The sequence below is a fragment of the Urocitellus parryii genome, chromosome 9 (genome assembly GCF_045843805.1).
Source record: "Urocitellus parryii isolate mUroPar1 chromosome 9, mUroPar1.hap1, whole genome shotgun sequence".
Taxonomy (NCBI): Eukaryota; Metazoa; Chordata; class Mammalia; order Rodentia; family Sciuridae; genus Urocitellus; species Urocitellus parryii.
Window position 1 is genome coordinate 114,086,003 of NC_135539.1, and position 22,820 is coordinate 114,108,822.

Consider the following 22,820-nt stretch of genomic DNA (forward strand, 5'->3'; position numbering starts at 1 on the left):
ATGCAGCAAGGGCCACTCCTGCAGATCCTTTTCCGGGGGGGCCCAGGGATTGAGCTCAGGAAGCAGGGACCAGGATGGGTGGGGGGGATTCAAGCTGATGTCTTGGGAGCACCCGGATTTCCATAACCCAGGATGAGGAGGGGGGCCGAGGAGCCCTCCCCGCCCCTGCCCAGCTGCTGGGAAAGCCGCGGAGAGTGCCCGGAGCAGCCCCAGCTGGGACCCGCGGGCGGATCCTGCAGAGGCTCCGCCCCCGGCGTCACAGCCCCCCCCGGGGGGCGTCACCCCCCACCCCGCGCTCCAGGTAGCTGAGACCACAGCTGCCCGCGATGGCTGGCGGCGCTCCACGGCGGCCCGCGGGCCGGGGCGGGGGCGGGCAGGGGGCGTTCCCGTGGCCCGCCGCCCGTGATGTCACAATCTCGGCGGGCCCCGGCGTTCCGGGGTCGGCTTCGGGCGCCGGGCCGAGAGCCGGCGATCGAAGCGGGCAGCTGGCTCCTGAGTCATGGACTTCCCCTGGCCCCTCCTCTACCACTCCCACTCCCTCGCCGGGCCCCCCCGCAGGGGCTAGCGCTCGCGCGGCGGCTCCGAGGGGGTGGGGCTGCTGGGAATGGCTGTGCCCCCTTCGGCTCCTCTGCCGTGCTCGCCCTTTTACCTGCGGAGGCAGGCGCCTTGCCCGCAGTGCTCATGGGGCATGGAGGAGAAGGCAGCGGCCAGCGCGGGTTGCCGGGAGCCGCCGGGCCCCCCGAGGGCCGCCGCTGTCCCGTGCTTCAGCGTCTGGGTGGACCAGGACGACATCCTCCCGGGCGCCCTGCGCCTCATCCAGGAGCTGCGGCCGCATTGGAAGCCGGAGCAAGTTCAGACCAAGGTAGCCGAGCGGGCGCGGGGCCGGGATGGGGCCCTGCCGAGGCTGCAGCTGGGCTGCGTGGACGCCTGTCCATGCATCCTTCCGGGTGCCGGTCCCAGGGGTGCGCGACCGCTTTCGCAGGAGAGCTTTGGGTCGTGGTTTGTATGCCTGTTTATCCCACCGTCTATTTTGGTCCCGAAGCGAAGCCAGGCGCACGCCTCCTTGGACCTTCCACACACGCCTCCTCTCGGGGTTCTTCTGCTCGCGGGAGGTCCACTTGCCCACTGTCAGCATGCTGCGCGTGCGGGCCCCACCCCCCTGTCCCTGCTTGCTGGTGCCCCTAGCTGCCCAGAAGCGTTTACCCAGCCAGCTGTGAAACCTGAGGAGGCAAGAACTTTTAAGGGAACCCCATTATCATCACCATACACGTGTTGCTACCCCTTCTCCACCTCCATGGTGGGAGCAAAACCTCCAGGTTGTGAGCAGCCCCTAGAGTCCCTGGAGCCACCTCGTGGAATCCAGCCAGCATGGAGCCCCTCACCGTGACTGCAGGCTGGGACTCAGCACGCACACACACTAACCTCCAATAGGCGCCTTGCCCACCCTAGCTGGACACACTCTCCCTGATACACCTGTGGGCAGAGCTTCCCACCGAGCAGTGCCAGGCTGACTCCCCAGCTGACCTGCATTCTCGGAAAGGAGGCCTCCACCTGCCCACCACCCCCACGCCCCCTCGGGGCTGCCTATGAAGGCAAGAGCTGAGCCGTTAGGGCTTCATGCTGAAGGGCTTTCTGGGTAGAGAAAGGCAAAGTTCTGGGGAGATTCTGGACTTGAATGTGGAGGCTGACAGAACCCTCCAGGGAGTGGGCAGCATTTTCAGAAGGCCCAGTTTGGTGTGTTAAGACGTCAAGCAGGGGACTGGGGTTAGCTCAGTGGTGGAGCGCTTGCCTGGCATGTGTGAGGCCCTGGGTTCCACCCCCAGCACCACATGAAACTAAATAAATAAAGTATTGTGTCCACCTGCAAATAATTAAAAAAAGACATCAAGCAGCCTGTGGTGTTGGCACACGCCTGTAATCCCAGCCACTCATGAGACTGAGGCAGGAGGTTGGCAAGTTCAAGGCCAGCCTCGGTAACTCAGCAAGGCCCTAAGCAACTTTGTGAGACCCTGTCTGGAAATAAAAAATAAAAAGGGGCTAGAGATGTAGCTCAGTGGTAAAGCACCCCTGGGTTCAATTCCCAATATGGAAAAGGAAAAAAGACATCAAGGGATCTGAGGTCATTTCCAGCACTAACCAGCCTAACATTTCAGCTGCCAGCCTCTCCCTCTCCTGGTCTCAGTTTCCCCACCTAGAATTGGTCCAAGTGTCCTCTAAGATCCCATAAAGCTCTGTCATAATGTGCCCTCCCCTCAAACCCATGGTTTCTTCCTCCTTATAACCCTATCCGTAGAGCCTGTGCCCCAGCCCAGTTGTCTCCTATCTCTGCTGGTATGGAACTCAGAGGCTCCAAGGACCTCTGGCCTCCAAAGTCCTGGGATGGGTGCCAACCTCAGTACCTTCCTTGTACCTCTGCTGCTGGATAGAGCCAGAGGTACAGCAAAGAGCCCTCTGCCTGGCAACAGTGAGAGGCAGCTGGTCAGGACATTCTGTCCCCGTGACTCCCAGTCTTCCTCTGCCACATTCTGGTCCATAGGGTGTCTTTCAGGACAGGGATGGAGGAATAGGGAGGGGAGGGGACTTCTACCCACCACCCAGTGTGGACTTTCCTCTACTGCCAAATCACATCCACTAGGGTCAGACCCAGGGGAAAAAGTATGCCTTCGCTGAGCCCAAGCTGCCATTTTTTCCCCCTTTGGGCTCTCTAGTCTATCCTAAGGTTAGGGACAGGACTGGGTTATATGTTGCTGTGGCCAGCATTCAAATGAGCCTCTCCTGCTGAGGCACTGGGGGAGAGACCAGAGACATCCTGCCCCACCCACCCACAGCTGTCCTCTCCCTGTGCTAGCGCTTCACTGATGGCATCACCAACAAGCTGGTGGCCTGCTACGTGGAGGAGGACATGCAGGACTGCGTGCTGGTCCGGGTGTACGGGGAGCGCACAGAGCTGCTGGTAGACCGGGAGAATGAGGTCAGGAACTTCCAGCTGCTGCGAGCACATGGCTGTGCTCCCAAACTCTACTGTACCTTTCAGAATGGGCTGTGCTACGAGTACATGCAGGGCGTGGCCCTGGGGCCTGAGCACATCCAAGATCCCCGGCTCTTCAGGTAAGGAGGGTGCAGGGTTCTATTCATCTCTGTTCCTCTGGCCTTGAGCTTTGAAATCCTTGGCTCCCTTCATTGCTGTAGAGTGGTCTCCATGGAGGAGAAGGAGATCTGTGAGCTCCCTGAGATCACATGAACGTGTGTGTGTGTGTGTGTGTGTGTGTGTGTGTGTGTGTGTGTGTTGTGCATTGCTTTGCAGAGGCGATGGCTTTCTGTGGGTTTTCATTGGAGTTTGCTAGAAGGATGAGCTCTGGGGGAGGAAAGTGAGAATTTTAATGAACATTGGACCCAAGTTTCTGGTTCCTGAAATGCAGCAGAAATCTGCTTCCTGATCCCATGCCTCAAATCTCTGCCCACCCCTGGTCTGACCTGGAAACATCTCAGAACTTTGGAAATGAAATCCGAGCCAAATCCACAGGAACACACTCAGGTTTTCCTGCCTCTCCTCACCTTCTGCAAGGCCTTAGGTGTGCGAGGAAAATGGGCTGTATGTAGGGTGTGCATGGCTTTATGGAACAGAGAGAACCCTCCCTCCTGCTGGTCTGAGCTCTTTTGGGGCTCCCTGACAGTGTGGGAATCCAGGTTTGGGGAGCTGCTGAGGCCTCCTTGCAAGGGCTTCAAAGAACCCATGACCCTTGGGGGGGCCCCTCCCCATAAATACCTGGATGTGTAGTGCCTAGAAATTGTACTTAACCTTTAAACCCTGTGGATGCTGCTGTGGGGCCCATAAAAGGACTAATCAAAGTGTCCCTAGTGTACTTCTCTGGATATGCCACAACAAGGGTACCAAGCCATGTCCTTCCTCTTCCCCACAATGCTATGAGCCCTGCCGAGGGCATCAGTGAGTGAGTCCTGAGACAGGCTGAGGTTATTGGGGACAGCCGTGCAGGGTCTGCCTTAGATCCTTGGCTTCTCTTCTGTGCAAAGCAAGGGAAAGGAAACCTCTGCATACTGAGGGCAAACAATGAGGTCCACCTGAGGGTAGGCCAAGGACATCTTTGCTTCCTCACCTGCCACCCAGTTAGCCCAAGTAAGTATACCCGGCTCTCCAGGGACTCGGGGGAGTCTGAGAGCCCCTTCACCTCCATGCTCCTGAGCACTGCCTCAGGCTGCTGGGGCCCCGTGAGTTGTGCCTTGTAGCTGTGCTTGGAGTGCGAGGCGTGCACACCTGTGCAAGGGTGGCTTCAGCCTCCAGCGAACAGCTCCAAATGCACCCAGCCTGGAGATGTGAGGTCAGAGGAGGGTGTGGGCACCAGGCCCTGCTTCTCCCACTGAGCTCCTCCCAGCTCCCCCTTGGTCTTGTGCAAAGAGGCTCAAACATTGGCAGGTCCCCACCACTCCCAGTCTCCCTCCGCCTCTGCGAACCTCATGCTGTCACTCATCCTCTCGGTGGAAACAATTGCCACTGTCAGGAAGATTGAAGAGGGATTTAGGTTCCATAATAAGAACTTGGCATTTGGGGGAGAGCCAGACATCCGGAGAGGTGAAGGAGGTAGGCCCTTCCTTGATTTTTTTTTTTTTTCCCCAGGACAGACTATTTTCCTCCGGGTGAGGGTGGATGTCTGAGGGGAAGGCCTCACCCTCCCGAGTTCCCCTGAGCCCACAGCCCAGCCCCTCTGCTGAGGCTCCGTAGGAAAAAAAAAAAAAAAATGCTGAGTGTCGAGGTTACTTTCATTGCTATTCAGACAACAGTCCTATTGATATTCAAGGAAACGCTCTGTTCATGCTCTGTTCGGAATCTTCCTTTGGGAAGGAAGGCCAGGCCTGGGTCTCAGGTCTGTTTCCTTGCCTTGCCCACAGCTCCTGCCCTAGGACCTCCGGCCTCCAAACACCCAGCCTTCCTTTCTCGCCCTTGGAGCTGCGGCCACACCCCCTGCTCCTCTACCCTTTAGGAGGTGGCACCCTTGGGGGCTTCTGGAGGAGGCCTGAAGCTGCCCTGTATCACCATGGGGCATGGCCTGCCCCTTCCCACATGGGGCCAGGAGAGAAGGGGTATCCCTGGGATAGCTCTGTAAACAGCCCCTGCCTTTGTTGTCTTTCCTAGTGATTATCATTTGGGCAACAGGCAGAGGCAAAAAAGCTTGGAAGGTTGACTGTCGGAGGCTTGGCAGACGGGTGGGGGTGGGGGTGCAGAGGGAGGGCTTGGCAGAGGGGTGGGAGTCCCACTGGGACACAGGCCTCAGCGCTGGGACCCTTATCAAGGCCCTCCCTCTCTGACCCGTCAGCCTCCAGCCACCCCCACCCTCTCCCAGCAACCTTCTCCGCCGCCCACTCCTTCTCTCCCGGGACCTTGGATAATGTCCACAGGAGGACTTGAAAATAGAACGCTGGTTTGTTTCGCGTCCTTGGCACCCTGCCGCCAGCATCAACTCCCTGCGGCCAAGGAAGGGCTGCCCCAGCCCCTGGTTTCCCTCCCCACCTTGGCCAGCCTGATAAGAGGCCTGAGTTTCTTCCCCGCCTGCCACCATCACCCCTGATCTTTTGATGGAAAGGGACCTGCTATCACCTCCCCTGAGAGGATGCGGCAGGGCCCAGGGGGGAGAAAGGACACTACCCCTAGTCCCAGGTACCCCTGCTTTCATGGCTACTTCAGAAACACTGGGGTGGGGCGAGATTGACGTGGGGCCAAGAGCCCTTTGCTCTGGCCTGCTCTCTGAAGCAGCCCAGCTCTGGGACCGGAGACCGAGCTGCTGGGCTGAAGGTCTTACTACATTTTCATGCTTTCTGTTGAGACTCTCTTCCTGGGGGACCTTTGCTCCTGAAAGAGTTGTAACCATCCCACACTAGGCCCTCCAGCTAGCGTCCCCATAAATCTCCCTGCCCAGTCTGATCAGGAGAGACCAAGAGGGGAGGGCATGCCCAGCACTGACACTCTCCCCCCCTCCTGTTTTCTGCTACTGTAGGTTAATTGCCTTAGAAATGGCAAAGATTCACGCCATCCACGCCAATGGCAGCCTGCCCAAGCCGACCCTGTGGCACAAGATGCACAATTATTTCACGCTGGTGAAGAATGAGATCCACCCCAGGTACAAAGGTCTGGGAGGGTGCAAGGCTGCCACTGTCTCTGCTGCTGTAATCTGCTCCCTTGTCCCTGTTCTTTTGGCTCTAGCCCCCTGCTCCCACTACAAGAGGTGTAGGGGACAGGGCCTGGGATAGGGTCAAGAGCTTCCCTGGCAGCTCCTTTGGTCCCAGTTGCTGGGCCTAGGTCTCCAGGTTGATTGCATCTTAAAAATATGGATCAGCAGTTGTATACACATGAGCTTATTTCTCCTTGAGTCTTCGATGGTGGCAGGGACTAGGGTCAGGGGAACTTCTCTCCGTGTTACTTAAAGGAAACTGAGGCTCAGAGACAGAGCTTTCCCCAGCGCAGGCTGCCAGGCAGGGCTTCTGTTTTCCAGCCTGGGGTTCTTTCTGCCTGAGCTGCCCTCTGGACAGTGGGAGGGCAGGGTGCTCTGAGAACAGGGAGGGACTGAGCTCAGAGTCACTCAACAGAACAGCTCAACAGCCAGCAAACCCTCGGGTCATGTCTGTTCCTGCTGCCTGCCTGGCCTCCTCTCATGCCCACATGGCTGACACTTGCTATTTCCTGCACCACTCCTTCCAGGGACTGACACTGCCTTTCCCCAGGCAAGGCAGGGTGCCCCGAGTTTTTCCTTCAGCTCTTTGGCCAGACAGACCTGACTCCCAGCACACCCCGGGGTACCCAGGAAGGACAGAGAGGCCTGTTTATCCCTCCCCTCCAAAAGTCAAAGTCATCATTGAATCTCTCCATGCACCTTGCTAGGTTCAAAATCACTTTAAAAAATATATACATTTTAAAAAGTTTTAAGTTAACAGAATTATACATATTAATGGAGTACAGTGTGCTATTTGGATACCTGTATAAAATGCATAATGATCAAATCGGGTGCGTTGGTGTATCCATCACCTCATGGGTTGTTTCTTTGTGTTGGGAATGTTCAAAGTCCTCTCCACTAGCCATTCTGGAAATATGTAATTAACTTGAACATCATTTTCCTTCTAGAGGTCCATGGGAAATCTGGGAGAAGGTGTCTCCTTCCTCCTCTAAGATGACACTCATTAACCCTGTCCCCATTGTGTGTCTCTTGAACACACACGTGACTTTATCTGAACCCTCCTGCTTAACGATTATCAAGCGCTGCTTTGGGACTGTTTGTCCAGGCTGGCCCCAGCCTGCCCTCTATTTGACCATGTTCAGACCTGTGTCACATGTTATCTCTGGAACAAGGACACCCTTCTCCCTGGGGACTGGAAAGACACATGGAGAACAGGACCCTCCATCCACCACTTGGTTCGACAGACAGGAAAAACTGAGGCCCAGAGAGGGGATGGGACTTGCCCAAGGTCATGGCTGGTCAGTGGCAGCTCAGGGACTGGGGTGCCTCCTGGTGCTCAGGCATGATCTTTGATTCTGCAGTGTCCTTTGGCTGTTGTCCCTGTGTAACCTTGGAGAGGTGTCCTTGTTGGGAGGAGAGAGATCCCTGGAGAAGAGCTGGCCAACTCCCTTTGCTCTTGTCATGCCTTTGACATTGGACAAATTAAGGTTTAACTTCTTAGAGCCTTTTTAGGAGATGAGCCCCTGCCCTGTGCTGAGCAATCCTGGACACCAACTAGACAAAGCACCTTGAACTCCTAACCCTGGTTTATCCAGTTCTTCATTTCACAAACATTGAATGACTGGGATTTAAGACAATAAAAATTTTAAAATGACCGTGTCATTGGCCCTGTCCTCAAGGAGCTTAGGAGTCATTTAGGTAAACAGGACCTGCCCAAGCTCGACTACAAAAGAAGGCGAGGTATTTCATGCATGTGGAGGGTTTGAGAGGGGGAATGAAGGGAAGGCTCAGCAGGGGTGCTGGTTGAGGTGAGCAGGGGCCACTCTAGCTGGAGCAGAAGGTGACTGAGCAGGGTTTGCCCAAGGAGGCCAAGGCCATGAGGTCTTCAGGAGGGTCCAGAGCGGGGAGGGAGACAGGGCACTTTGGATCTAGAGGTGGGGACTTCAATGCCCAGCTAAGGAACCAGGACTAAAGTGAGCGGGCTGTGGAAAGTCCTGCAGGTGTCTGAGCAAGGATGTAGCTTAGGAAGGAAGCTATGAAGTACCATAAGGGACAGATTTGGGTGACAATTGAGGCAGGGTGGGGACTAGAGGTAGGGAGACGGGTGGAGGAGTGTTGTCATTAAATGAGCAAGTTCTAGGACTAAGGTTCCCAAGTTTGGAGCAGAAGGTGCCCCAGGAGTGCTTTCTGAACCCAGATTCCCAGCCCAACACTAGAGTCTGATGGGGAGGTCTTGCTGGACCCCAGGAATCTGCCATTCGGTAGGCTCCCCAAGGGATTCTGCTCTGGGAACTACACTTTGAGAGAAAATTGCTCTAGAACAATTGGTGGGGTGAGGCAGGTGGAGAGCAGAGGAGACCTAGAGATGTGCACCCGGAGCTGATAGCCACCGGGTCTGTTTGGCCCTGCAAGTGTCCAGGGTGGTTTGGGGAATGTGGGACTGATAAACACTTCAGGGACATCAAAAGGAAATACTGGCCAGGCGCATGCCTGTGATCCCAGTGACTGAGGAGGCTGAGGCAGGAGGGTCACAAGTTTGAGGGCAGCCTCAGCAACTTGGAGAGACCCTGCCTCGAAACAAACAAACAAATAAAAGCTGGGCTATAGCTCAGTGGTAGAGCACCCCTGGGTTCAATCCCAATACTGAGAGGGGGAAAAAAAATAGAGACTTATAGGTGGGCTGGTGGGAGGGCAAAGGTCAAAATCCAGGAAGCTGGAGTGTTTAGAAAGTCCCCCGAAGGGAGAAAGTACTTTTGTCCTGTGTGATCCGAGACCTGAGTGACCGAGAGCCAGGCAAAGAGTCCCTTCATCAGCAGGAGCTCCTAATGCGTCCCTGGGGCACCCTCGCCCCTCCATCTTCTCTTGTCCCTGAGGTGCCTGGAGTGGGGTTTCTGGAAGGTGACAGTGGTCACTCTACTGCCAACCCCACAGCCTTGGGAGAATCTGGTGGCATCAGGACTGAAGGTGGCAGAGCTGGTGGGAGCTCAAGTGCTCAGGGGAGGGACTCCTGGTCTTGCAGAGGCGCCAGGGAGATAGGAAGGAGGATGGTTCCCACAGTAACCATCTTCGTGGCCTTGGGGAGGGAGGTGGGGAGGGGTCAGGCAGAGGTCAGGGACCAGGCAGCAGGCGTGTGGATGTCAAAGCCATGTTTTTCAGACTGGGACCTGGGCAAGCCAGAGGAAGCCTCCTCCTCCTTATCTTTCGATGGTCTCAGTCCAAGAAAAGAGGAGTCTTCAAAGGAAGTGGCTCCTTAAGGAGCGTCAAGATTGAAATCTGTCGCATGCAGAGCTGTGGACGGAGATAAGTCCAGTGCGGGTGAGGGGAGCCCCCTCCCCTCCGCGGCCTTCCTGGCTCCCAGAGCCTCTTAGCACCCCAGAGCCCGAGGCGCTGGGCCTCCGGGGAGATGCACAGCCTCGCCTGGATTGGGAAGCTCCGAGTCCAGAGCTGCGTGGAGGCCGGAGGCAGCTCTGTCTTTCCTGGAGCCTCAGTTTCCCTGTGGGGTTGGACCACAGGATCTGGGATCCCCTTCAGCTTTGACCTTCTCAAAGCCGGGGAGGAGCCTGCAGACTCTTCCTTTTCCAGAGGGGCCGTGGGAACGCTTTGGCCACTGAATGTCCTGCCCATGCTTACCTCATTCCCCTTCTCGGGGCTCTGCACCCTGGGCACAGAGACATGAGGCCTAGATTCCTGAGTGGAGATGATAAAACCCACGGTCCTGGGTTTTTGAGCACACACAGACCTGTGGGCCTCTGAGAGGCCAAAGTTCAGAGCACCTGAACATGTTGTGTCCTCAACATGTTGTGACTCCACCGATTGACCAATTCATTTATTTCTCAATGCATATTGATTGAATCAGAAATGGCCGCTGAAATGGGGGTGGGTGGGGCATGTTTGTTTTCATCCCCTTAAGTTGCTCAGGTACCATCTGGCAAGGGTCCAGGACAAGGAAACACAATTCAAGGTGGAAGGGACCCATCCTGGGGAGCGTCAGAGCAGTACTGGAAGACCTTTCCGTGCCCTTGGCATGGAAGGAGTGAGCCCAGCAGCACTTTGCCTTCTTGCTGGGCCAGAGAGGTGCTTCTGTACCACATGAGGTTAGGCCAGAGGGTCCCAGTGCCTTCCACCTGTGACTTTGTCAGCTGCTGGAGTGGGAGTGGGACACAACAGGACATGCCTCTGCTGCTTCAAGAGGATGCCTTTGCTCCAACAGTTCCAGGGCATGGTTACTCCTTCACTGGAGAAGCTACAGGTTCTCCCTGGGGATTTTCCCCACGCTCCTGGACCCAGATCTGCTCGGCATCTCCCCCCACTCCTCTGTGGGCCGCCGCCTCCCGTAGTCTGGAATCATTCCATCTAGACCCTGGCTCTCACTGCCCCTCTTCTCTACCTTCTTTTCCTTTTCATGAAGTAGCAGGGATGCCATTTGGTCAGCGACTTTTATCTGGGCCAGTCGCTTTCCTGCCCAGGTTTTGAATCCACTACTTATTGTAAGCACAGAAATTAGGAGGACAGGAAGCCTAGGGAAAAGCTGAGAAAAGGGATGGCAAAAGTGAGGGTCTCAGAGGCTGGCCATTGTCCGAGGCCTCTGCAGTCAGGGGAGAGATGAGCCTGGATCCCGGGGGCCTGGAGGCCGGTGCCTGCCCATCTGGACTGGCCCTCCCTCCACCGTTACCTTTCTGCCACTGTCCAGCCTCTCTGCAGATGTCCCTAAGTTGGAGGTGTTGGAATGGGAGCTGTCCTGGCTGAAGGAGCACTTGTCCCAGCTGGATTCCCCGGTGGTGTTCTGTCACAATGACCTGCTCTGCAAGAACATCATCTATGATAGTGCCAAAGGTACAGCTCCCCTGGCCTGGCCGGGGGTGGGGGAGGTGGGTTGGGCATCTGCTCCTCGGGCTGGCCTTTGGACAAGCCAAAACAGATCTGGGTTTCAATCTGCAGTTAATTTATTTATTTTTTTCATAAATTTATTTTTTTGTAGTTGTAGATACACAGAATGTCTTTATTTTTGTATTTTTTATTTTTTTTTTATTTTTTATGTTGTGCTGAGGATCGAACGCACTGCCTCATGCATGCTAGGCAAGCACTCTGCCACTGAGCTACAGCTCCAACCCCCAATTTTTTTTTCAATGTGGTGCTAAGTTTCGAACCCCAGGCCTCACGCGTGCTAGGTGAGCGCTCTACCACTGAGCCACAACCCCAGCCCCTGCAGTTAATTTATAGAAAAGGAGACAAGAAATTCTCCTGGAGAAAAAGCTATCCCAGGAAGGAATTCCGAATCATGGTCTGGGGAGGTCCTCCACTTTAGCCATTCCTCTTGAACAGGACTTGCCCCAGCCTCCAGAGGGAGTGAGCCTCCTAGTTTCTCTGACGAGGGCATTGCCCCCAGAAAGTACACTTGTCCCTTGGTGTGCATGGGGAATTGACTCCAGGACCCCTCAAGGATGCTTAAATCCCTTATATAAAATGGTGCTGGCCTGGTGGTGGAGCTGTATGGTAGAGCCCTTGCCTAGCATGTAGCTGGCTCCGGGTTCCCTCCCCAACACTGCAAAAATAAAAATAAAATGGTATAGTATTTTTAAATAACCTACTCACATTCTCCTGTATACTTTTTATTTATTGGTACTCAGGATTGAACTCAGGGGCACTTAGCCATGGAGCCATGTCCCCAGCCCTTTTTATATTTTATTTAGAGACAGGGTCTCACTGAGTTGCTCAGTGTCTCGCTGAGTTGCTGAGGCTGGCTTTGGACTCAAAATCCCGCCTCAGCCTCCTGAGCTGCTGGGGTTACAGGTGTGCACCACCGCTCCTGTATACTGTAAACCATCTCTGGGTTACCCATAGTACTTAAGACAGTGTGGATGTTCTGTAAATTGTTCCTATACCATGTTATTTAGGAAATGACAAGGAAATGTCTGCACATGTTTGCTACGGAAGTTGGTTGGTGTACGGAGGTGGCGCCTGTGGATACGGAGGGCTGCCTGTGCACAGCTCTAGCTCAGACCCCTAGTCATGCTGAGAACAAATGTTTTCTGCTGGGGAGAGCTGGAGGTGGGAGCTGGGGTGGCACAGATGGACAGGTGGACAGATAGAAGCTGCAAAAGCCGGCAAGAGCCAGGGGGCGCATTCCGGAGACTGGGCCCTGTTGCCAGGTCTGGGCCAAACTTCATGGCCTCCCCTCTGCCTCCCAGGTCACGTGCGGTTCATCGACTACGAGTACACGGGCTACAACTACCAGGCCTTTGACATTGGCAACCACTTCAACGAGTTTGCAGGTGAGGGGCATTTCTGCTGGGCCTGTACCCAAGTCCCCATCCTTGTGATGGGATTAGGTCCACAGGCGGGACCCAAGGTGGTTCCATGGAGGGTGTCAACTAGATAGTCCCTGTCCTGTGACTGTCACAGCTCTAGGTGGGAGGCACAGCCTGGCTGTAGCGAGCTTCAGGTCTCACAGGGGAGACGGGACCACCCCCCCACACACACAGCCCACCTTTGTTAGCCTTTGTGGCAGTTTGGTATAAATCAGGAAAATAATTCCTCTGTGGGGACCCAGGGGATACTTGTCCTGCATGTGAATTAGAAAAAGTCCCCACCTCTGGGCAGACAAGCCCATGCCAGCACGGCCAGCACCACACAGGATGGCTTGTCTCTACTTGCCCCTGTCCCGGGTCCCTTATTCTGCACGGTTATACATGAGGGCCCTGCATGCAGATAAGGCAGGGCCGAGCTGTTGGCCTGGTGACCTGGAGAGCATAACTAGATGGGGCTACTTAGAAGTTACATACACAGCTTTGCCGCTGTATGACCATCCGGCAGATTACTGACCCTCTCTGTGCACCTGTAGAATGGAGATGGTAATAATATCTGCTTCGTATTAGTGACCTGAGTCACAGACACCCCTCAGCACAGACTAAGCAAATGGTTGGTGTTGGCTGCTGCTATCAGGTAGGGCGGCCTTCCTGCAGCTGCCATGGAAGCGTCTAAATGAGGTGGGACAGATTCCGAGGGTAGGCGACTGTTCCCTAGAGGTATTATTTGTACAGCAGGACCACCGTTCGTGTAGAGGAAGCAGCGTGAGCTTTTCCAGCTCCAGGGCTTGAGATAGACAATCAAGACTGAGGAGGTCCAGAGATGGAGCCGGCCCTGGGGCCGGAGGGGTGTCCCCTGGCTGGCAGTGTGGGGTACTCAGCATGACATGGCCAGGCCCTGGAGCTCAGGATAGGTAAGGGATGCCGGGGCCACCTATAGAGCCACCCCCTGGACAGAGCAGCTGAGCTTCTAGGTGTGACCTGGAGCAGAGGTGGCCCTGGCAGAACGGATGATTCCTAAGCATTGTAAGTCCCCCTTACCCACAGCCCAGAGCAGAGTCCAGAGAAGGAGAGGGAGGAAGAGGCCTCGGGGAAGGTGTCCCAGGCCTGCTCCTGTCCTGAACCACCTCTGTTCATCCTGGCTCTCATGCCCAGGTCTCTGCCACCATGTCTGGCACGACATGGGCTGGCAGCTTGAGGACTTCTAGAGAGGTGGTGCTGGTCCACGGGTGCCCAGCCTGGCCACCTGTCAGAATCATCCAGAGAACTGGACAGCGTGGGGGGTGCTCTCTGAGGGGTGTTTTTAAGGAGCCTCTTGACACCGGTGGGTGCAAATAGGTCTAAGCAGCTTTTGAAATTCACCACCAAGTGCAGCTCCCTCACCTGAGAATGAAAATCAGGGGGCACGGGGGGAGGAAGGGCTTGTCTGGGGTTAGCGGGGCCTGGTGGAGACCTGAGGCTCCTGGGGTTCATTTGCGCTTTGGCCCAGGGCTTCTCGAGCCCTGGTTTTGCACAGTGCTCATGTGGTGCCACCCTGGAGGGCCGCTGTCACTCTGAGGACAGTGCTCCTCTTTACTTAGCCCAGAGAAGCAGTGTCCCCAACTGGGATGGGGAAGACCCCACCCCACCCCAGGCCCCATCAGCGGAGCTTGGAAGTCAGAGAAGGCACCTCCCTGGGGCCTCCTTGGGCCCAGCCTGCAGGTCGGGGGAGATGGCAGTGTTAGAGGAGGAGGGACACCTGTCCAGGTGGCCCTCCCAGCACCTTCTGTCTGGCCTGCTCCCCCATCAGGTGTGAATGAGGTCGACTACAGCAGGTACCCGTCGAGGGAGACCCAGCTGCAGTGGCTGCTCTACTACCTGCAGGCACAGAAGGGGACAGCTGTGACCCCCAGGGAGGTGGAGCGGCTCTATGTGCAAGTCAACAAATTTGCCCTGGTGAGTGCTTGTAGCTGGGAGGGGGCAGGGGAAGGAGAGCCCCAGCCCTCCACTCAGAGTCCAGGACCCACAGGGAGCTCTGACCCCCACCCTAGAGGTGGTCTAGGAGGAGCCATCTTAGGTGTCCCCTTCATACCAAGGTGGCTTCTTCCCTGCTCTGTCAGCTCCATCCCGTCGAGGTTCCCTCCTTTCTAGAGAAATACTTACAAATCTCATCTTCCTATCTTAGTAATTCTGTCGTTTGGATGAGTAGTTCTTTCTGTGGTCTAACCTCTGCCTTTCATGCTACAGTGAAACCCATCCTTTTCACTGTCTTTAGCCTTCGAAGGAGGGTAAAGGTGTGTCCTGCACAGGCAACCACTGAAATTCCTAGAAGCACCGTCCTGCTGTTGTGGCCCTGGGCGGGAACAGGGGACGCCAGGACCTGGGTGCACTAGTTCTGCTTGTTTTGGGTTTTGTTTTTGCAGTGCTGGGACCCAGGACCTTGTGCATGCCAGGGAAGTGCCCTGCTACGGAGCCCCACACCTCTAGCCCCTGTGTGTCTTTCTCTAGTAGGACAGTGAAGTCCCCCCAGGTGCTGCCGAGTGACTTGGCCACAGCAGTCTCCTCAGCCTGTGCTGGGGAGATCCACAAAGTTTCTGCCAGAGTGACCATGTCCTCCCTGCCCTGTGAGGCCCCTAACAAGCCTGGGCATGGCCAGGCTGATGGTCTCTGATCTGTTTCCAGGCATCTCACTTCTTGTGGGCTCTCTGGGCCCTCATCCAGAACCAGTACTCCACCATCAACTTTGATTTCCTCAGGTGAGTGCAGGGGTAAGTGGAGGAAGGTGGGCACAGGGGTGGAGGAGAAGAGCCCTGAGAAATGGCTACCCCGGTCTAAAGGTGTCCAGAGCCATTAGAGATGGGGTAGAAGAGCTGTGAGGGTGGAGGACCCCTGTCTGGACAAGTGATGGTGTCACTGGTAGAGAAATGCAGGTGGAAAGCACAAAGAGTTGTTGCCTCCCACCAGTCAGAGTATCTGCTCCAAACACCAACAAGACCACAGAATTGGTATTGGCAGGAATGTGGAGAAATTGGAAACTCGTGCACTGTTGTTGGGGACATGAAATGGTGCAGCCACTTTGGAAAACAGCACAAAAGTCCCAAAACACTAAAAAATGAAGTGCCAGGACTGAGGCTGTGGCTCAGAGGTAACACGCTTGCCTAGCATGCGTGAGGCCCTGGGTTCGATTCTCAGCACCACATGCAAATAAATAAAATAAGGTCCATCAATGGCTAAAAACAACAAAAGAAAATGAAGTGCCTGTGACCCAGCGATCCCGGGATAGAGCCAGGGGAACCGAAAGCAGGAGCTGGGTGCAGTGACACACATCTGTCATCTCACAGAATCTGGAAGCCGAGGCAGGATGATTGCAAAAGTTCTAGGCCAGTCTTGGCACCTTAGCCAGATGCCATCTCAAAATTTCAAAAAGGGCTGGGGATGTAGCTCAGTGGCAAAGTGCCTCTGGGGTCAATCCCTGCTTCAAAACCAAAACAAAACCCCAGGCTCTCAAAGAAATAATGTTCATAGCAACATTATTCACAGCGGCCAAGAGATGGAAGCAACCCAAGTGTCCATCAACAGATGAATGGAAAACATACAACAGAATATTGTTCAGTCTTAAAAAGGAAGGGAATATTGTCATATGATGCAACACGGAGGAGCCTAGAGGACATTATCCTCAGTGAAATAAGCCAGTCACAAAGGCAATATATGATGATTCCATTTGTAGACACAGGTGATTGGTGGTTATCAGGGGTTGGCGGAGCAGAAAATGGAGAGCCGTGTTTCATGGGTGCAGATTTCAGTTTTGCGAGGCAGAGAAGTTCTGGAGATGCATCGAATGACCACATACATATCAAACAAAAACAAAACTCCAATCTAATGTGTTTGTATAAAAGTGGCTCCAGTCTTATCTAGAAAAAAATAAGTTGAAAATTTTTTTTTAAATCAATCCTGTGGACTGGGGTTGTAGTTCAGTGGTAGAGCGCTTGTCTCGCATGTGTGAGGCACAGGGTTCGATACTCAGCACCACAAAAATAAAAAGAGATTGTGTCCATCTCCAACCAAAATATATATATAAAATCCTGCCCCAGCCTAGACGCCTGGAGCTGGTGAGGAAGAGAGCCCCCCGCAGGGAAGCCCCGGTGGGGGGGGGTCACACCTGACTCCCTTCCCTATCTGTTGACAGGTACGCAGTGATCCGATTCAACCAGTACTTCAAGGTGAAGCCTCAAGTCTCAGCCTTGGAGATGCCAAAGTGACAGTCTCCCTCTTCCTCCCCTGCCCATCCGCCTGGCCAGACCTGTTCTCCAGGGCTTGGTTCTGCTCTGGGGTCTGCACCCTTGGACAAGGTGGGAGAGGGGCCAGGTGGGTGTCCAGGGAGAAGGCCACCAGTGGATGCCACTGAAGACCCCATTCTCCTGTTTGGAGGGGCTGATAGGACCCAACTGTGGGGGTCCCCTTCACCTCGCCAGGCTGGGGAGGAAGTGCCTGCACACAGCCAGGGCCTGGACCGGAACCACCCCTGGGAAGCACACCGTTCCCAGCCCTAGGCCTGCTGGTATTGGGGCTGCCTTAGATGTTCTTTGACCCTTCCTGGCGGGGGAAAGGGAGGGCTCCTTTCTACCTCCAGCGCCCTGGCCGGTCCCCCTGCATGCCCCACATGGGAGGTGCTGAGCCCCAAACCAGCGCATGCCAATCTGGCAGAAGGATGTACCTGTCTTGAGGATGGAGGGGTGGTCCGCCAGCAGCTGCCTCCAGAACCCCCTCCCTTTCTCCACACTGATTCCCTCCGATCACCCTCCTGAGCCTCAGCTGTCTGTCCCTCTGCAGCCTGCTGGGAGAGGAAAGGGAGCTGTCTGTCCCTCTGCAGCCTGCTGGGAGAGGCAAGGGAGCCGGTCATCAGCCCTGGGTCTCAAAGCCTGGCTCTGCTTTGTGCTGTGGCCTGGCCCAAGGGGATCAAGCCAAGGGTGGGGTGACGTGAACCAGAAGCAGCCTCCTGCCTTGCTCCCTCCCGTACCCTCCAGGCCTCCCTTCCAAGGATCTGTCTCTCCATCTCTACCTTCTGTTCTAAAGTCGCCTCCAGGTCTTCCCACCTGGGAGTGACAGGTGGGAATCAAGGAGCGGAGGGCCAGGGACCTCTCGGCTGGGCATTTCGGAGCCTGCCCAGACCAGATCTTGAAAGGTGCTGACTGAGCTGGGTGTTCTTGACACCCAACAGCTCCCACCTCCCTCTGTCCTCACAGCTCTGGGGACCCTCCAGGCTCTGGGCTCATATAGTGATTCATTTGTAAATTATCGTGGTTTTTCTGCATTAAAATGCTCATTTCTGGACTGCTCCGTGTCTGAGGGACAATGGCCAGGGCTTGAGTTGGGGGATGTGGTTAGGACTTCAGAGGTGGGGAATCTGAGGTGTGCTCCTTGGGCTTTGCTCCATGCTCAAGTCAAAGTGGTAGGAGCCCACACACCTCCCACATCCAGTCCCCTGGCTTCCAAGGGTCCCAGGTCCCTGTCGATGGTGCAGGACTGGTGCTTCAGGGCTTGTCTGCCCGTCTTCTTGCTGGAACTCGGCGACCTGGTACAGTGCCGCTTAGAGGGAGCTGGGCTGTGGATCCCGAGAATTTTGGCCAGCCAAGGTGATGAGCCAGGACTCCCTCCTTGGTCCTCACTGGCTTCCAGCTTTCCCAGTGGCAAGGGGGGCTATTCCGGCTGACAGAAGGCAAGAGACATTTGGGGACCCAGTCTGTCTGTTTCTCGGAAGGCCAGGAGGGGAGAGCAGAAACTCAGGGAAGAGTCCTGGAGTCCTTAAGGGCAGCAGTGACCACAGCAACAGCCGCCTGCCAGGTGGACTCTGGTTGTTTGGCTTTTGCCTGCAAATGTAGCAGGGTGCCATGGCAACCAATGGAGCAGGCCGGCCTCGGAGGCCTTCAAGGTCACAGTGATTCCGGGTGGCCAGGCCCTCCACGGAGGGTGCTAATGGAGGACATGGGGAAAATGCGCACCTAGACACAGGGGTGGTCAGAGCTGGCCAGTAGGAGGTCCTGAGTGTCATCTGCAGGGGCAGGTGCTCGTGGACACGACCCGCCAGTGTGTTAGATGGCAGTGCCCCCCCTCCTTGTCCTCTCCAAGGCACCTCTAAAGCTGAGGGCAGAATTGACCACTGAAGTCCATTTTTTTTTCTAGCCTCCTGGGGCCTTGATGTCACAGCATGTTGGCTGGTATTGCAGTGATGAGCAGGGAGTGAGTGGGAGAAAGTCCCCAGGTATACTTTGTCCTGCAGGCTCTGGCCACCGTGTGCATGGATGGAGCACCCATCCGCTGCCTGTGCTGATAAAACATTCCTGTTCCTCCAGGGTTCCAGGAGGGACGCGGGTGGAGTGGGGGGGGGGCGGGCTATGCAGGCACAGCCCTGCTCCTTGACAGAGCCGAGCCCCTCCTCCTCTCCTGTCACTGCCACTCCAGGCTAACTGGCATCTGCCCTCCTGGATCAGCACCAAGTTCTGGGCTCCACCCCGGGCCCCTTCCTAGACCCTCTCCCAGAGCTCCAGGGAAAGGACTTCGGAACCTGGCCTCCAAGAGAGGCAGGGAGGGAACAGAAAGCACGCTCGTGGCCCACACTTCCTGGTAAGGACCAGGACACACTGTTCCCAGCCTCTGCAACCCACCTGACCCCGTCCTCTCATGGGACGGGGGTGGGGCTCCAGTCAGCCTAAGAGTACACACAGGGCCTGGCCTGTGACGGTCTCAGCAGCTGGAGGGAGGACAGAGGTACCCAGAGTACCTTTGGCAGGAATTCTTGTGAACCTCGCGAGGCCACAGAGGACCCAGTAGGGAAGCAAGAGGAACTCGGGACTGTGAGGGACAGTCCCCAGGAGACTTCTGGGGTCGGGTTTGGAAGAGAGGGAGGGTGGAGATGGCCACTGGAAATGGAGTTGAGCTCTCCCTGGTGACCCCTAGGGGGCCCCCTCTTCCCACTTGTCCCCTGCTGTTTCTACCAGGAGCTTGGAGGCTGGGCTTGCCCCAGGGTAAGGCTGGTGGGCAGAGCTCTGAGGGATGGGGCAACGAGAGGCCTGTGGGCTGGCAGTGGGATGCCCCCAGATCCAATGACCAGGACCTTAGTTCCTGGGGAATCTTCATGCCCACACCTTCCCAGGTTTGTGGCCCTTGAACTCACCACACCTCCCCCACCCCACTCCCCAATTTGGAAACCCCTCTTCCAGTATTCAAGCCTCTCTGCTTCAATGCTTCCTGTGTTTGGAAGTCCATTCTACTTTTGAACATCTTTGTTGGAAAGTTATTTTTTAAAACTAAAATAATGATCCTTGAATCGGGGCCCAACTCCAGTCCTGTGAGCTACAGAGAATATTACACTCTTGCACAGCCAGCAGCTTTAAAGAGGCCATCTTGTTCTTTCTGCCTTGTCCTTTTGACCACTCTCGAAGGGCATGTCCACCAAGATCCCTCCAGTCTTCCTCCATGCCAAGTGCCTGCTTCCAGGCCCCTCCAGATGACAGTGGCCTTTTTTAGTGAGAGTCCAGGACCGTGTGGCCTCACCTCTTCCCTTGTTAATCCAGCCCAAGTCTCTCACACAAGAATGGCCATTGAGCTTTGCTGCTTCCATTCCTTATGGATGGGATTGAATTTTTTCAAACTTGGGGCCTCAGACACACTAGGCAAACATCATCTCTAAGTTCCAGCCCTAATTTTTTTTTTTTTTTTTTTTTTTTTGTACTGAGGAATTGAACCCAGGGGCACTCAACCAATGAGCCACATCCCCAGTCCTCTTTTGCATTTTATTTAGAGACAGGGTCTCACTGAATTGCTTAGTGCCTCCCTGTTGCTTAGGCTGGCTTTGAACTTGTGATTGATCTTCCTGCTTCAGGCCTCCCAAGCCACTGGGATTACAGGTCTGCTCTACCGCCAGCCCTAACCTTTTAACTCCAAGAGTTATCTTTTCAATAGATCCTCATCAATAAGCATTTTGAAGAGTTTCAGTCATGGCCCTTTCAGGCCTCCGTATTTCTCCTTTGAAGCATAAAGTCATAGTTAAGAGTCCTGAAGCATGTTATTAGAGACCCTGCTTCTTTCATCAGTATGGAGAGGGCTCATTGATGGGCTTCCAGATGTCTATGAGTGAGCCCTTTCTAGGACAAGAATCCGCAGCTTGCTTTAGATTCTCAAAGAGCCCATTCTCCAAGAGTGGGTAAGAACCAAGAAGTTTAATCCTACTGTTTTCAGATGAGGTCGATGAGGCCTAAGTGACTCCCCCACCACCCCTCCTGTGGCTAGTTCTGGGGAGACCCCCGTCTCATGACTGTGATTACAGAGCTCCTACCAAGTGCCTTCCTCCTGGGGACCTGGGCAAGCACCCTCCTGGAGCAGGGGCCCTGCTTCCTCATGTACAGTATCTCCCAGCCCTGGGCCTGGAGTGCCCTGGTGTGACCACCAGGGGGCAGCAGCGTCCGGGGCTGGCTGCACATTTAGGAATTCTGGACTTAGGCCAGCCTCCCTCTACCCGGATGCAAGGACTAGATTCTGAAATGGTCTGTCTTTATTATGCCATCAGAAAAACAAATGTGCTGGTTAAGTTACTCATCGTTATCTTATTAACAAAATAAAGCACTATCTATGTTTACAGTCATAAAAAAGAAACAGCCTGGAGAGACGTGGGGAGGGCAGAAAACGGGAGGCAGGCACCGGACTCCACCTCTGGCCCTGTGGGATTAGAGTCACCACCCTGATCCTAGGGCTGTTCCAGCTCTTTGGAGGAAATAACTTGTGAAGCTGAACAGGGGCTGAGACCTGTTCCCTAGAACCGAGGATCAGGGAGAGGATCAGACGGGGAGTGGCAGGCCTGGATGCCACCCACCCACCACCCACCCAGTGCTCATGAGGGAGGATGGGGACCATCTGCTCTGGGGCCCCCCTCCAGGGCCTCTGCCACTGACCAATCAGTCCTCCTGGCCCCACTCCTGGAACACAGGCTGGGCCCCGGGGCTGGGGCATCAGGACAAAGCCTTTGGAGGAGGAGGCACATTCTCATGCTGCTGGGAGCTAAAAAAGGCTCCGTGGGAATTGACTGGCAGAGTCAGAGGGAGAGAAGACGCAGGCAGGAAGTCAGGGAGGCCACCGGCCCAGGGCAGTCCAGGGGCCTACAGAGACCCAGATAATCCAGGGGGGCCTGGGGGTGGGGTGGGGTTCAGGGATAGAGAAAGGGAGAGAAAGAGGGCCTTGCAGCAAGACAAGGACAGAGAAATGCACACAGGACACACGGAACCTGAGACACCCAGACAAAGAGGTAGCATTTGGGGACGAAGAGAAGCACAGAGAAGGCCCCCAGAGAAGCAAGAGTGGCATGGAAGAGACATCTGCAAGGACTCAGCAGCAGTGCCTGGCACCTAGTGGGCACTCAATAAATATCTTGTGCAATGACTGAACAGAGAAAATGCACGGGTCTGCGCACGCGCTCACACACAGCAGCCAGAGGCACAATGGGCTTAGCAGAGATAAAGACGCCGAGGGACAGTCAGACCTGTTTGCACAAAGTACAAAGTGATCCTGGTGACAGAGGAGTGATCTAGGGGAGTGTGGGAGGGGGTGTTGGTCCCATGGTGGCTGGTCCAGCCAGGACAAGAATGGGAACAAAGCATGTGACCCAGGGAGACAGGTGTATAGCTGCCAAACCCCCAGGTGGGTAGACCTGCAAGAGAAAAGGGTCATCCAGTGTCCCTGGCCATCAGCCCCAAGAGCCAAGGAGCTCAGCCGGCTAGGCTCATCACCGCCATGCAAGCCCCACCCCTGAGACCGACAGCTCCTCAGGTGTGCCGAAGGTGTGGTGGGAAGAGGAACGTTATCTACAAGTGCACGGCTTTGCCCATCTCCAGACATACCCAAGTCCAAGTACCAACAGAGTTCAGGCCGGCGGGCTGTGCCCATTGGGTTGGAGCCAAGGTCTTCCCCGGTGAGGAAGGGGCCAGGCCCAGCCAGCTGGGATCAGTCCGTGAGCACCACCAACTCCCCATCACTCTTCTCTTCAGCCTCCGAGTCCTCGTCCTCGCTGTACCGGAACATCTCGCCATCGGCCACCGAGTGCCTGTCATCTGTGCTCTCACCCTCCTCCCTGAGGCTGCAGGTATTGACGATGACAGGCATGTTGGGGTCCAGGCTGTGGGGGACACAGTGCTCCACCAGGGGCTGTGCCAGGGGCATGCCTGCTGCCCGAGGGTATAGGACGTCTGAGGAGCTCATCTGCACCTGGCCGGCCTGTGGGCTGAGATGAAGGAGAGGCGTGGTTACAGGTGCACCCTCCTTTCCACTCCAAACCCAGCTCCCCAACACCTGGTATTAAGTCAAGGGT

The 22,820-nt window shown here is 55.5% G+C and overlaps 2 protein-coding genes across 7 annotated transcripts in view; one reads left to right on the plus strand and one right to left on the minus strand.

The window, feature by feature from the left end:
* Positions 1-604: 604 nt before the first annotated feature.
* Etnk2 (ethanolamine kinase 2) lies at positions 605-16,736 on the plus strand. Its single transcript, XM_026397177.2, has 8 exons — positions 605-862; positions 2,849-3,108; positions 6,009-6,131; positions 10,873-11,015; positions 12,371-12,454; positions 14,277-14,422; positions 15,149-15,222; positions 16,653-16,736. The coding sequence occupies exons 1-8, from the start codon at positions 605-607 to the stop codon at positions 16,723-16,725; spliced, it is 1,161 nt and encodes a 386-aa protein (XP_026252962.1). The 3' UTR covers positions 16,726-16,736.
* Positions 16,737-21,018: 4,282 nt separating this feature from the next.
* The window catches only part of Sox13 (SRY-box transcription factor 13), a 44,928-nt gene continuing 43,126 nt past the window's right edge, over positions 21,019-22,820 (minus strand). For 5 of the 6 annotated variants that reach the window (XM_026397224.1, XM_026397222.1, XM_026397223.1 and 2 more), the window contains exon 14: positions 21,019-22,733. In XM_026397224.1, coding sequence (XP_026253009.1) covers positions 22,457-22,733 — 277 coding nt within the window. In that variant the 3' untranslated portion in view covers positions 21,019-22,456. The remainder of the gene's footprint in view (positions 22,734-22,820) is intronic. The other variant, XM_026397225.2, reaches the window with a different exon arrangement.

Bases quoted from the DNA above. Each gene is read 5' to 3' on its own strand.
- Etnk2 (XM_026397177.2), top strand. From the start codon at position 605: ATGGCTGTGCCCCCTTCGGCTCCTCTGCCGTGCTCGCCCTTTTACCTG. The intron at 3,109-6,008 runs GTAAGGAGGGTG...CTGCTACTGTAG, and splicing joins CAAGATCCCCGGCTCTTCAG to GTTAATTGCCTTAGAAATGG. The intron at 6,132-10,872 runs GTACAAAGGTCT...GCCACTGTCCAG, and splicing joins AAGAATGAGATCCACCCCAG to CCTCTCTGCAGATGTCCCTA.